This window comes from Crocodylus porosus, unplaced genomic scaffold, assembly GCF_001723895.1.
Source record: "Crocodylus porosus isolate Cpor-Errol unplaced genomic scaffold, CroPor_comp1, whole genome shotgun sequence".
NCBI classification, from domain to species: Eukaryota; Metazoa; Chordata; order Crocodylia; family Crocodylidae; genus Crocodylus; species Crocodylus porosus.
In genome coordinates, this window is record NW_017728907.1 from 60,764,080 (window position 1) to 60,776,174 (window position 12,095).

The window sequence follows — 12,095 nt, forward strand, 5'->3', positions numbered from 1 at the left end:
CCCTCCCCCCTCTGCCCACCACAACAGACTTACCAGCTGGAGGCAGCTGTATCCAGTGTCCTCAAGGACTGCTGCCTGTTTAGTCCATGGCTAAATCTCCAAATCAAGTTGAATCTTTTCTGAATCGATTCGGAAGCTTCCAGTTCAATTCAGAGCTTTTAATTGGTCTCCCGATTCGATTTGGATTTGGAGGTTTGGCCTCTGAATCAAGCCAAATCTCATCCGAATTGCAAAGCTTTGCACAGCCCTACTGGGTGGCACAATAATTTATCTTGCCAGTGTGTGTTTTGTGGCTATTTCGGAATCCTCAGCTTCTTTCTTTGATATTCTATCTAGATATCAAGTATTTTGAATTAATACAACTTGTAAAATCACCTGTATTGTATATGTTCTCAAGTATGCTACCTAATTGTTTGCAAGATATCTCCTCACAGGAGAACAAGACTAAGATTTTAGATATGACAATTTCTGTTGATAAAAGTATGCTCTGTTCTTCCTGTTTGCTTTATAAACTGATACGAGACCGTCACAGCTAGTTTAAATATGCTCTGTGTTTATATTTTATTTATAAATCCTCCTGCAGATTGTAGACTGTTGCAACCTCTGATTATTCACACACGAAAGAAAATGTTAACTTTTCACTTCTGAAAAGTATCAGGTTACTATTCATTTTCGCTTTTGCTTGTGCACTGGTGTTAGTAGAAACAGATGATTAATAGATAATCTGGAGTTAAAGAAGTTTTCTGTTTTAAACTGTAATCATGCAACAGGAGCTTCCTGGAGTTGAATTTCAGGAAAGGATTCAATTGAAATACGATAGGTTGAGGGGAAAATAAGTTATGGTGTGTCAGATAATGAATGTACCTCCATCCACAGTACAGTAATTAATTAGGAGAGAGTGTGATGCCAAAAATACTATGAAAAATATTTTGTAAGTAATTGTAATAGGATATATGATTTATGGAAGCGAATTACACACTACCATGTTTACTCAAATCTAAGTTCCCCCTCAGTCAGCATGGGGTAAAAGCCCCTTATCTTAGATTCATGTACAAAATGGAGGGTGGTTGGGCAAGGTAGGCAGTTCCTGTGGCTGTCAGGGGCAGAGTCAGACTCACAGCAGATTTCTGTCCCCCATTCCACTTGCCCTTTGCAGCTTCTGGGGGAAGGGGAAGAGCCTGTGGCGAGGGGGGAGGGGGGGAGGAAGGCTTCAGGGGGAAGAAGTTGGGGGGGGCAGGGGGCAAAGGGACCACCTGACACCCCCCCCAACCACTTATTTCTCTGCTATAGTGGAGGGTGGGGAATGAATTTAAGACAACTCTGCAATAATTATTTCTGTACCTGAAAAATTATGACAAATGCATACATCTTCTGCATAGAGAGTCTAATTATCTGGGGGAAATCTTAAATTCATGGTTGACTTAGATTTTAGTAAATATGGTATTTTAAACTGCAGCATATCAAATACTACTTAATGTATTTTTTTGCTTGACCTTTTCTTGCATAAGTGATGATTCCAGACAGTGGAAAAAGAATTCTCAGTTCTCATTTCTGGGCAGCTAAGAGCCTTGTGACACGGTATTTTGGGGCAGCTCTTGGAGCTCTTACCATCTGGATTGGCTGCACAGTAACACCTGAAACTAGTTTTAAGCACTTGTTATGTGCTCAAAATTATACCAGTCCAAGGCAGGATTATCTCTGAACCATGCTACCTGGCTCCTGTTGCATTTAGCCTAGCCACCTTAGAGTAAACATTCCACCTGTCCCCTCCCCTGCTGGGCAGGCAGGTTAACCCTTCCCTGCCTGCTGGGACAGCTAGCCGGGCAGCTGTAAGTAGGTGGGAATGAGAGGGTGCCACAGAAGAACCCTGAGGGTTAGTGCGGAGCCAGGAGTGGTGCCCAACCAGGGCAATTCTTACCTTTCAGTCCTCCGAGTACAGTTACCATATTTCCAGTTTTGAAAAAGAAGACATCAATCGGGGAGGGTAATATGATTGTTAGGGGGGCAGTGATATGCCCATACCCTGCCACTAATAATGTTTTGTAGCAAGTCTTTTGCGTTACAACAATCCCCAGACCAAACAGAAGTTCACTGTTGGATCCATGGGGGAAGGGAATCCAGCTGCTGACTGGGACCCTGCAAACTGTTTTCCTTAGCAACAGCCCTTCCTGCCTCCCAGCCAGGCTCTGTTTTCAGAATGGGAGTGGGGAAAAGGAACAGAGGGAGCTTGTTCTAGGGATTCTCCAGCCGGCACTTGAGGGTGGGTGGATTGGAGCCCCCTCCAGTGGGGGCTAAAAAAACCCCAGACTGAACTCCTTCCACTCCTTTTCCCTCCTCCCATTCTGAAAACAGCTCAGAGGCTGGGACACAGGCAGACACAAATTACCGAAGATGCTATGTTTTGAAACATCTTCATCTGAAGCCTCATGTAATGAGGGTTCAGATTTTTGCAGGATCAGGCCCTTTTAAAGTGCTTTGCAGCCATGCATGGTAGAGTCCTTTTAGGGGCCAGATCAGGTGAAAATTGTCACTTCTGTCTGTGCCCACAGTGCAAGGTGTATGTAACAAGACCCTATAGCATCAAATTTGGTTGTATGATAAAACATGACCATCAGTTTTCAGGTTGTGGTCTCATACAACTGTATTAAAATTAATATTGCTGTTTTTGCAACTGTCTGTCACTTAGCCTTATATTTACAGTTTGTGCTCTGTTCTAGCTAAGTAGTACTGTGAAATGTCATGATTTATTTTAAATACACATAAAAATTCAAATACTGAATAGTATGCAAGGTATTATCATATTTAAAATGTAGATCCAGTCGTATAGAATCGCATTTGTATAAGTTCTCCACTTTTTGTTCATGGATATGTTTTACTCTAAGTAGAGGAAAGCTTCCAGAAACATGTAGGCATTTACACTTTGATCATTCATATGTACCTGCAACAGATCTAAGAGTCCATCTTGTTGTATGGGTGGTTTTGATTAAGTACACTGTGGAAAACTTATATGCTACAAATATTTCCATCAAGAGCAATCAGCTGGGAGGCGGGTGGTTAAAAGCTTGGGTAAACAGGTATGCATGGTATCATGTGTTATAACGAGATGTCATTTTAGAAAGTGCTGATTTAAGGTCATCCCCTTTTCCTCCTCATTAAGTAGCCTACCAAAATGACAATTTTTACTTTGCCCTGCATTTTAATCCTGGCTGCTTTGTGGAATCCAAGCAGTGGTTCTAATGGTAATTGCTACAGTGTGGAGGATTTTCCATATTTTAAATGGTACTTTCAAGTACATAGCTCCTCATTTTTTTGCGGCCGTTTTAAAATCTTTAAAATATTTGCCCTCGAATCTGATTACAAACAGGTGTCACATGTGTCCCAACAGAAACCATTTTATCCTGGGACAAACTGCAGTTGTTCAGATGCTTATGCCTGCTGTCCCAGGACAAACATTATGAAAGTTCATAGGATAAGAAGTGCTAACAGTTTGCTCTGGATATTGTGAAGTGATTCTGAATAGGATTACATTGTTGAATCAGTAGCAGAAAAATGGCAGTGCATTCAGTTGCTCGTTGAACCCTGATTGGAAGGATGATGTGTGTACATGTCAATCCTGGGACTTTTCCCTTCTGGGACAAAAGCAACGTCTGTTTCTTGTCTCTGCCAAAATGAATAAGCTCTTGTACACAAGGCAGGATTAGTTATCTTTGCAGGTATCAGCAAAGCATTTGTTAGAGTTCACAAAGCCTCAAACAAGATGCTTTCTAGAAAAGTAAAATGTCCAGTTTTGTCATAATGGTCTTTAAGTCTAACCTGAAATAGAAAATACTTACAAACTGGCCTTTCTTGACTACCAGAGGAGTGCTAGGCTTTAGGCTACATCAGCTACTGAGCCAGTTGCAGCTGTTTTAGGATGGTTGTGACTGCTGTATGGCTGTGATAGGAATTCATTTTAAAAGATTTTGATAAGTTCTAGGGCCAGATTTCTCTAGAGGATCTCCTTTTTCCAGCCATTTGTGAGTGCTGAGGGTTGGAGGGAACAGCACAATACCCCTTGCACTGTAGCCTCTACAGCCTTAATAGGCGCAACATTCAGCTATCACGAGCTTGTACCCAGTTACGTATATTATAAAAACAGCTGAATTTCCTGCTTTGTCCAGCAGCAGTGCAAGCATTTTGAAAGGTTGCCAATAATACTTCTTTTGTTACTAAGAGCAACAGACAAATGTTCCCTGCATTTCCACATCTATCTGTTTGCTAAATGTAGTTTTTATATTTTGTTGTGCTGTCAGTGTGCAGAACAGAATTTGACTGACCTCCTTGTGAAGTCAGTCCATTCATAGTTTCTTTATAAATGTTGGGGATGCATCCTAAAGTAAGATTTGTTTCTTACTTTGTTTGGTCTTTCTATTATGTGTGAACGACCAACCTACAGTCCTAATAAATGGAAAACTTCACTGGAATTATTGCACTACCCATGTTGTATTCCTTATTGTTATGGTTGTTTTGTACTGCAGAAAAGGACTAGATTGTAAGTGTGTAATAATGGCAAGGAGACAAGTGTGAATGTATACTTTTAATAAGGTTAATTAAGATACTTATTGTATCTTGTGATTTCTGTGTGGTGGATTCTCTTCTAAATACTTGATTTCCAAGGTATTAGAACAGGGTATTATGATGACTCAGGTGCATCATCTTTAACAAATATCTCAAGTTTCAGTGAGTTTTTATTTCAAAGTTTGAGCTTTATAAATAGCCCATGACTGAGGCTCAACAAAAATGTTACTATTATTTCTTTACCAGAAGTAAAATATTCCTATTCTTATTTGGGGGCAGCATGGAGGAATGGTAATAATACTATATATGATACATAATATTATGATGTATACTATTAATGGTTATAATATATCTGAAAAATGTTATCCAATTAGGCACAAATAATAATGTTCCATTGCCAGATTTTAAAATGCCAAATTTTAAAAAGTCTCTTTATGGTATTATTAGCTTTGTATTATAAATATACCTCTTATGGTCCCTTTTTTCCATGGCTTATTGTGGTGGGGGGAGGTGTACTGATATTGTAGCTGAACTAGAGCAGGTTCTATAACTTGTTTTGCTCTTTTACAGCTTTTGTTACTCTGCTAAATGGAGAACAGGCCCAAAATGCAATTCAGAAATTTCACCAACACTGTCTTCGTGGTAAAGAAATATCAGTGCAGCTGCAACCAACAGATGCTTTGCTTTGCATTACCAATTTGCCAACCTCATTTACATTACAAGAATTTGATGAACTGGTGCGTACATATGGCAATGTTGAGAGATGTTTTCTGGTCTATAATGAAGTTACTGGCCATTCAAAGGGTTATGGGTTTGTGGAATACATGAAAAAGGACTCTGCTGCAAAGGCTAGACTGGAACTTCTGGGCAAACAATTAGATGAGAACACCCTCTTTGCGCAGTGGATGGATGTTAATCAGTTGACCATGGATCTTATTCATTCTAAGTGCCTTTGTATTGATAAACTCCCTAAAGACTATGCTGACTCAGAGGAACTTACGCAAACTTTCTCACTGAAGTATAAACCTGTGTTCTGCCAGGTATGTATATATGAATTGAAAGCTTTCAAAAGATGCATATGGAGATGTTTTTAGTCTTGGATTTGCATATTTTTTCTATTCCATTGTTTTACTTTTGATTTGACTGATTATATACATTATGATGTATCTACATATGAAGTAGTAATGTATGATGCAATACTAATGTTTCATTGACATAGGTTTACCATGACTGATAGATCACCATATAGGAGACCTTCCGAGTTGAGTCTAGATACAAGGTTTATAATATGTTCTCTTCCTGTGTATTTCACAGAAATGATTTCAGAAATATTTTACAGAGCTTCTTAGATAGATTTTAATTTCAATTTTATTATTTGATCTATAAAGCCAGATTGTGTTGGCTCCTTAAATCTAATGGCACAGCACTGAAAGTATTTTAGAAACCTTAAAAAAATCTCAAGTAATTTTCTTTGATTTGTAAAGTTGTAGCCTTAAAGGCTGATAGTTTCCAACGCTAGCACTAACTAGAAATAAGTGTTGTTTCTGTTGGAAAGGATGTATAGATTGTTGCTTTCTGTTGGTATAAAGGCTTCCCACCCTGTCCTGATTTACAGGGTATGAGAGCACAAAACCTAACTTGGTATGTCAAGCTTTCCTGGGCCCATAGGTCTCTAATCCCTAGACTAGAATATGAAACAAGCTACTTTTAGAGTATCCCAACCTAGCCTAGCTTGTCATTTCAAATAATAAAATCAGGAGTTTCTGACAGAGCCTGTTTTCCATAAAATCATGTTGAATGCGCAGTTTGAGGTTGTTGAAAAGTTCATACATTTTACATCTTTAATTGTGGACCGCATCATGAGACAGGTGATATGTGTGATATCACACATGCTGATGATACCCATGCAGTAGGTGGCAGAGCCAGGCAATATTGCCCAAAAAATATTCAACATAAAATAATATTGTTATTGGAAGTAATGCAGCCATTCCAAGAAAACCATTTTATACACCTTCAGGTCTCTCTCTCTCCATCTCGTAAATATGTATCATTACAGACTAATAACATTTGTTATTTATTGTATTATTGTAGTACCTGCAAGCTCTAGATGGATCAGGATCCCACTTGATGTAGGCATAAAACAGAACTAAAGACGGTCCTTTACCAAGGAGCTTACAGTCTAAGTTAAAGTCAAGATACAAGCAGATAAAAGTACAAAGAAGCAGTGAGAAAACACTGGCTAAACATGATAAGCAGTCATCTCAGCACTCCCACAACTTAGGCCAGGCGGAGGGCCGCTTACTGAGTTTTGGCAAACCATCAAGGGCCACATGACAGGCAGCCAGGGGCAGATAAATATGGATTTTTCCAAATTTTTTAGGGGCTTCGTGGGCCAGATAGAATGGCCTGGTGGGCTGTATCTGGCTCGCGGGCCATATTTTGCCCACCTCTGCCTTAGGCCATAGAAAGGTCTGTTGGTGAGATATGCTAGTTGCATGGTGCATAATAAAATCACACCAGTTGGCTGACATAACTATGCCAGCAAAACCCAAGGTGTGGATGCAGCTGTCTTGACAGAAGACAACGTCTGCCAACCAAGCTTCTGCCATTCAGGAAAGCTGGTGTAAGTCTAGTGGCAAAAAGTATTCTTCTGGCAGAGTAGCCTTCACACCTAGAAGACTAGGATACAGAGACTGTAGCTAAGAATGGAGCAGCCCTGTAGTGTATCATTAAGCCCTAGGCTTTTTTTGACAAGGTTTTTTATAGGCTTAATGAAAAGGGACACTTTTAAGAAGAGTTTTAAAGGGCTGTAATGTATTAGTTTTGTGATGTCTTTGGAGAGCAACTTTAGAGCGTGAAGACAGTGAAAGGGAAAAGCACAAAGGTGCTTGTTTGAGAATCAAACACGTGAGAGACAGGATTAATTGGAGGAGGGAGTTTACACCATTGGTAACTCATCTGAAAATAAACCATGACTGGCCTTAAAAGTGAAAATAAGTAGATTGTTTGTTGAGACAGAGGAGGGGGCTAGTACAGGGATGAATAGAGATGAGGAATGTGGTCAAAAGGACAAGTTAGGAGTATGATCTTTGCAGCAGCATTCTGAATTGAACTGCATGGGCCTAGGTTGCATTTGTCAAGGTCCCAGAAAAGGATGTGGCACTAACTGAGCAAGATCAATGGCGTCCTGAAGGACAATTTTACCTGTGTGGATAATAATACTATATTTACTTGAATATAGGATGACCCTGACCCAGAATTGATGCATATATATATATATATATATATATTACAAACTGGGCTGGGACCCAGCAATCAACAGCATTTGAAGCCATGGTGACCCAACAGCTCAGCACTTCTCAGTATGATTGCATCCAGATGAGCGGGAATGTGTTGTTTGCAGTACCGCAAAGCCTTTTGAGGCGCCACAAAACACATGCAGTGCTCATGGTTCCATTTGCCAAGTTGCATATTTGCAATGCGGCAGGAAAATTAGATAATGGGAAATCCCAGTATCTAAAAAATCTGTGGCAGAAGAAAGTGGGGCAGCACACGTGGATACAGTATGCAGTGTCCGAAACCAGAGCGTGACCAGCCAGAGCCACACTGCAGCTGCCAGCCAGGCTCCACGCACCTGGATTGCTGCTGCTGCTGCTGCAGCCCCGGGAGGCCCCTAGAACTGCTGGGGCCAGCCCAGTTGTTGGCCCCAGCCTCTCCTACGCCACTGGGGCAATTTGCCATGCCCCAAAGCACACATGCGGGGGCATGCCACTGTGCCACTGCTGTTTGTCCCTGGGGAAATGTACTTCCTGCTTGTCTGGATGCACCCTATGTGTGTGTACTCCAGATACACCCCCACATCCATGTGCTAATTAGCCCCCACCCATGACTGGAACTGGGTGTTCTTGTCATAAGTCCTGAGATAGTCCAAAAATTTATATGCAGATGTGGCACCAGGCAGCCTGGTTTGGCTTTACATCACGGAGGCAGGGCCACACTAACCATATGCGACAGGCTTAGACAGGGGGCAACAGATGGACTCAGGGTAAACTGTTTGGTGATTTTTGCCAGACATTTAAGGCTGGTGAAGAAACACGAATCACTGGAAATGGGAAGGAAAAGTGCAACTCAGCTGTGGGAATGAAGAGGAAGTCAAAATATATGCAGTGTAGTGGCTCAGCATGACTTCAAAAGAGTCGGTACTGAGGGGGACTATATTCAGTGGGCACTACCATATATCTTTTCCAGGGGGATACACTAATCTATCCTTGTGGTTTCAGCATGTTTGACCAATATGGGCCAAGTATTTTATAGTCATGCATGGCTGCATTTAATCAACTTCATAGTTATTCCTTTATTGAGCACATGCTGCTTTTGGCAGCAGTTTAATGATAAATGATGCATTTAGGAGGTTTCTTTGTATGCAAGTGTAAGACAAAGGGCTTCTCTCTCCCCCACCCATGCTGGTTGCTTCCATTCCCTGCACATGACTTGCAAAAATGTTTGTTTCCCCGGTTCCTTGCTTCAGTTACGGAGAACGAGGCAACTACTTAACTTTTTCTTACTTCAGCTCTTAGGGTTTCAGTAGGAAGTCTCCATTTGTGTTTTAGTGATCCCCCCCACACCTTAACTTCATACAGATCGTGGTGGCTGCAGCTTTGCAGGTTGAAGGTGTCACGTTTACCTGGATTTCTAACTGGGAGAAGCTGTAGTAGTGCAATTTGTTATAGAAGTGCAGCCATCTAATATGATAAAAGCCTTTGTCCATTTGTCTGTCCATAGCGCTCTGGGCCAACTGCACATGCGCCGCCAAGAGGGCACATGCCTATTGGCTGCAAGGGCCTGGAACGTTATGGACAGAGGGAGCAAGGGAGCTGCCACACCGTCCCTCTTGCCCCCCAACAACAGCCGGCAGGGAGGGGGGAGGTGGCGGGGAAGAGGAAAGAAAGGGAGGGAGGGAGGGGAGCAGGAAGGGGAAGGGCCCCCTGCTGCTGCCGCTCCTGCCCCCCCACTCCCTCTGCCTGGCCCCAACAACAGCCAGCAGAGAGGAGAAGGCAGTGGGGAGAGAGGGAGTGGGGGATGTTGCCTGCAGCTGGGTGTTGGCAGACGCTGCCCCATGCAAGCCCCCTCTCTCCCTGTTCCTGAAAGCTGCCAGGAGCACAGGGTGGAGCGGCAGGTTATGGGGGGTGCACAGGGCTGGACGCGGGGCGGGGGGAGGGTGCACGAGGCTGGGATTAGGGGGTGTGAGAGGTTCATGGGGCCAGAGGCAGAGTGCTGGCACTGCAGGGCATTAGGTGGCAGCACTCCATCCCTGCCCGCCTAACCCCCATCCCCACCAGTCATTCATGATGAGCAGTTTGCTAGTTCTTTATAAAAGTCTGTCATATCTTAACCAGGGGTTTGTTGCAGTGAATCAACATTATATAGATAAAAGACAGTTTAGACAAGCTTTTCTATTTCCTCAGCCCTCTTCCCTTCCAAAAGCTGGAGGTTACTTCCAACTGCTAGATTTGACTTCAGTGATTTTAACCCCCTGCAACTACTGAAGAAGCTGTAAGAAAATTATCGTTATAACCCTTATTACTTCAAGAACTAAATACAGTAATTGAAAATTAGTTGATTTTCTAGTCAGATTGAAAGAACACTGTCTTTTCTCTACATCATGTTGAACAATGATTCTGTATCACTTCTATTTATGTTAGGAATTGATACTACTGCCTAAAAGATGTGGTCCATATTTTAACTTTCTTGTTTAACAAGAAGTTAGTGACTCTACCATAAAACACTATGTATAAAGCATAGATGGCAGTGATATTAATTTTTGCCAGGGTGGGGCTAAGATGATGCCCTCACCCCTGGTGCCACAGCTGGAGCTGAGCCGAGCAGAATCCTTGGGGGATTGGGGGTGGATGAGGCTGCTCACTGCAGGCTTGGGGCTCGCTGCCTTGCTGTCATTCCCATGCTGCCATGGCAAGGCACCCCTTGCCTGCCCAGCAGCAGCAGGGGGCACAACACCATGCTGCCACCCCAACTGCTGCCGTGTGGGCACGGGGCACCTTGCCATGATGGGGCAACTGGCGCAGGGCTCCCAGGGGAGGGCAGCAGGGCAGAGGGCCCCGAGCCCACAGCAGGCAGCCTGCATCTGCCCTCATCCCATGCACAAATCTGGGGGGCACATGCTCCCTCCTTCCTCCTTCCCCAGGAGAGTGTGTAGCAGCAGGGAGCCAGCTCCCCCTCACCCAACTGCATGAACCACTCCTGGTTCTGTCCTGCTCCCCATCCCAACCCTGGGCCCCATCACCACCCTAGTTGGGCAGCACCCCCAGGCCAAGCCTCTGTCCCATTCTCTCCTTTGCTGTGGGACCTTGATCTACCCCCATCATCCAATTTACCTGCAGGCAGCTGGAGGAGCTGCTCTCCAGTGCTGCCTGGGTCTATATTCCTGGCCATGTGCATGCCTGCCTAGCCCCTTTCCCCTCCTCCCCCACTTACTAGATGCAGCTTAGCTCCCCACTTCCTAAAATAGGGGTAGTTATTTGGGCTGGAGAGTCACTCAAGGAGTTTTGCTGCACTCTTGAGGTCAGCGGGTAGGGGCAAGGCTGACCCAGCCCTGGCCCTGTGTCATAGCTGTTTACACTAGGTTGAGGGGCGGTGGGGAGGAAGGGGCCCAGGGAGATTCCAGTTTATTCTAGCTGGACTGGGCAGGCAGTGTCTCCATCAAGACCAGCCTGGACCTCTGTGGGCAGGACTCACTCAGCTGGGTGGACAGGATGGGGGTCAAAGGCACGAAGGGAGTGGGACAGGTGATTATAGGGTGGTGACAGCATGGAGCCAGGGCCTGGGGCAGGGTCATGAACCACTCCCCATACATTCCTGCGATGGATATTGGTTCTGCGGGCAGGGACCTGAGGGGAGTAAATCATGGCCCTGGCCCTGGGCCTAGCCCTGTGCTGTCACCACCCCAAGATCCTGGCCCCAGCCCTGCCCACTGTCCCATTGCCATCCACCTGTGACCCCATCACATCTGCCCAGCAGTGTGCCGTGCTCACTGGGGTCCCAGGCTGGTCTCCATGGAGTCCCTACCTGTCTGCTCCATCCAGTGCCCCTGGCAGTGGGTGTGGGGTGTTTGTGGGTCTGGGGTGTCTAGGTAGCAGTGCTGGAGTCTGGCAGAGGTGGTGGGGCATGTTTCTGGTCCTGAGTGGCAGCAGGGGCTGCCAGGAAGCTGAGTCCAGCTTCTGTGCCTCCCCTGCTCCACCACCCACCATCTCCTGGCCCTGCAGACTACAGCTTCCAGTGTGCTCAGAAGCTATGTTTAGAGATAGGGCAGGCTGTGCCAGGCAGCACCTCCATGCCTGGGGTGGTAGGATGGCCACATGCACCATGGCCTGGGCTGTCCCCTGTGCCTGGGCCAGGTGAGGCCGAGGGACCCGCCATGGATTGAATGGAATCACTTGGTGGTCCAGATCCAATCTGTGGACTGTGTTTTGCTCACCCCTCGCCTACAAGCTGAAGCTGCACCTGTCACAGCCAGGATGCAA

General features: G+C 44.7%; 1 protein-coding gene across 1 annotated transcript in view; it reads left to right on the top strand.

Annotated features, from left to right (window-relative positions):
* The window catches only part of RAVER2 (ribonucleoprotein, PTB binding 2), a gene marked incomplete at its 5' end in the record, with an annotated part of 63,389 nt that overhangs the window by 24,513 nt on the left and 26,781 nt on the right, over positions 1-12,095 (top strand). Inside the window, one exon of the mRNA XM_019530643.1 lies at positions 5,128-5,597. Coding sequence (XP_019386188.1) covers positions 5,128-5,597 — 470 coding nt within the window. The remainder of the gene's footprint in view (positions 1-5,127; positions 5,598-12,095) is intronic.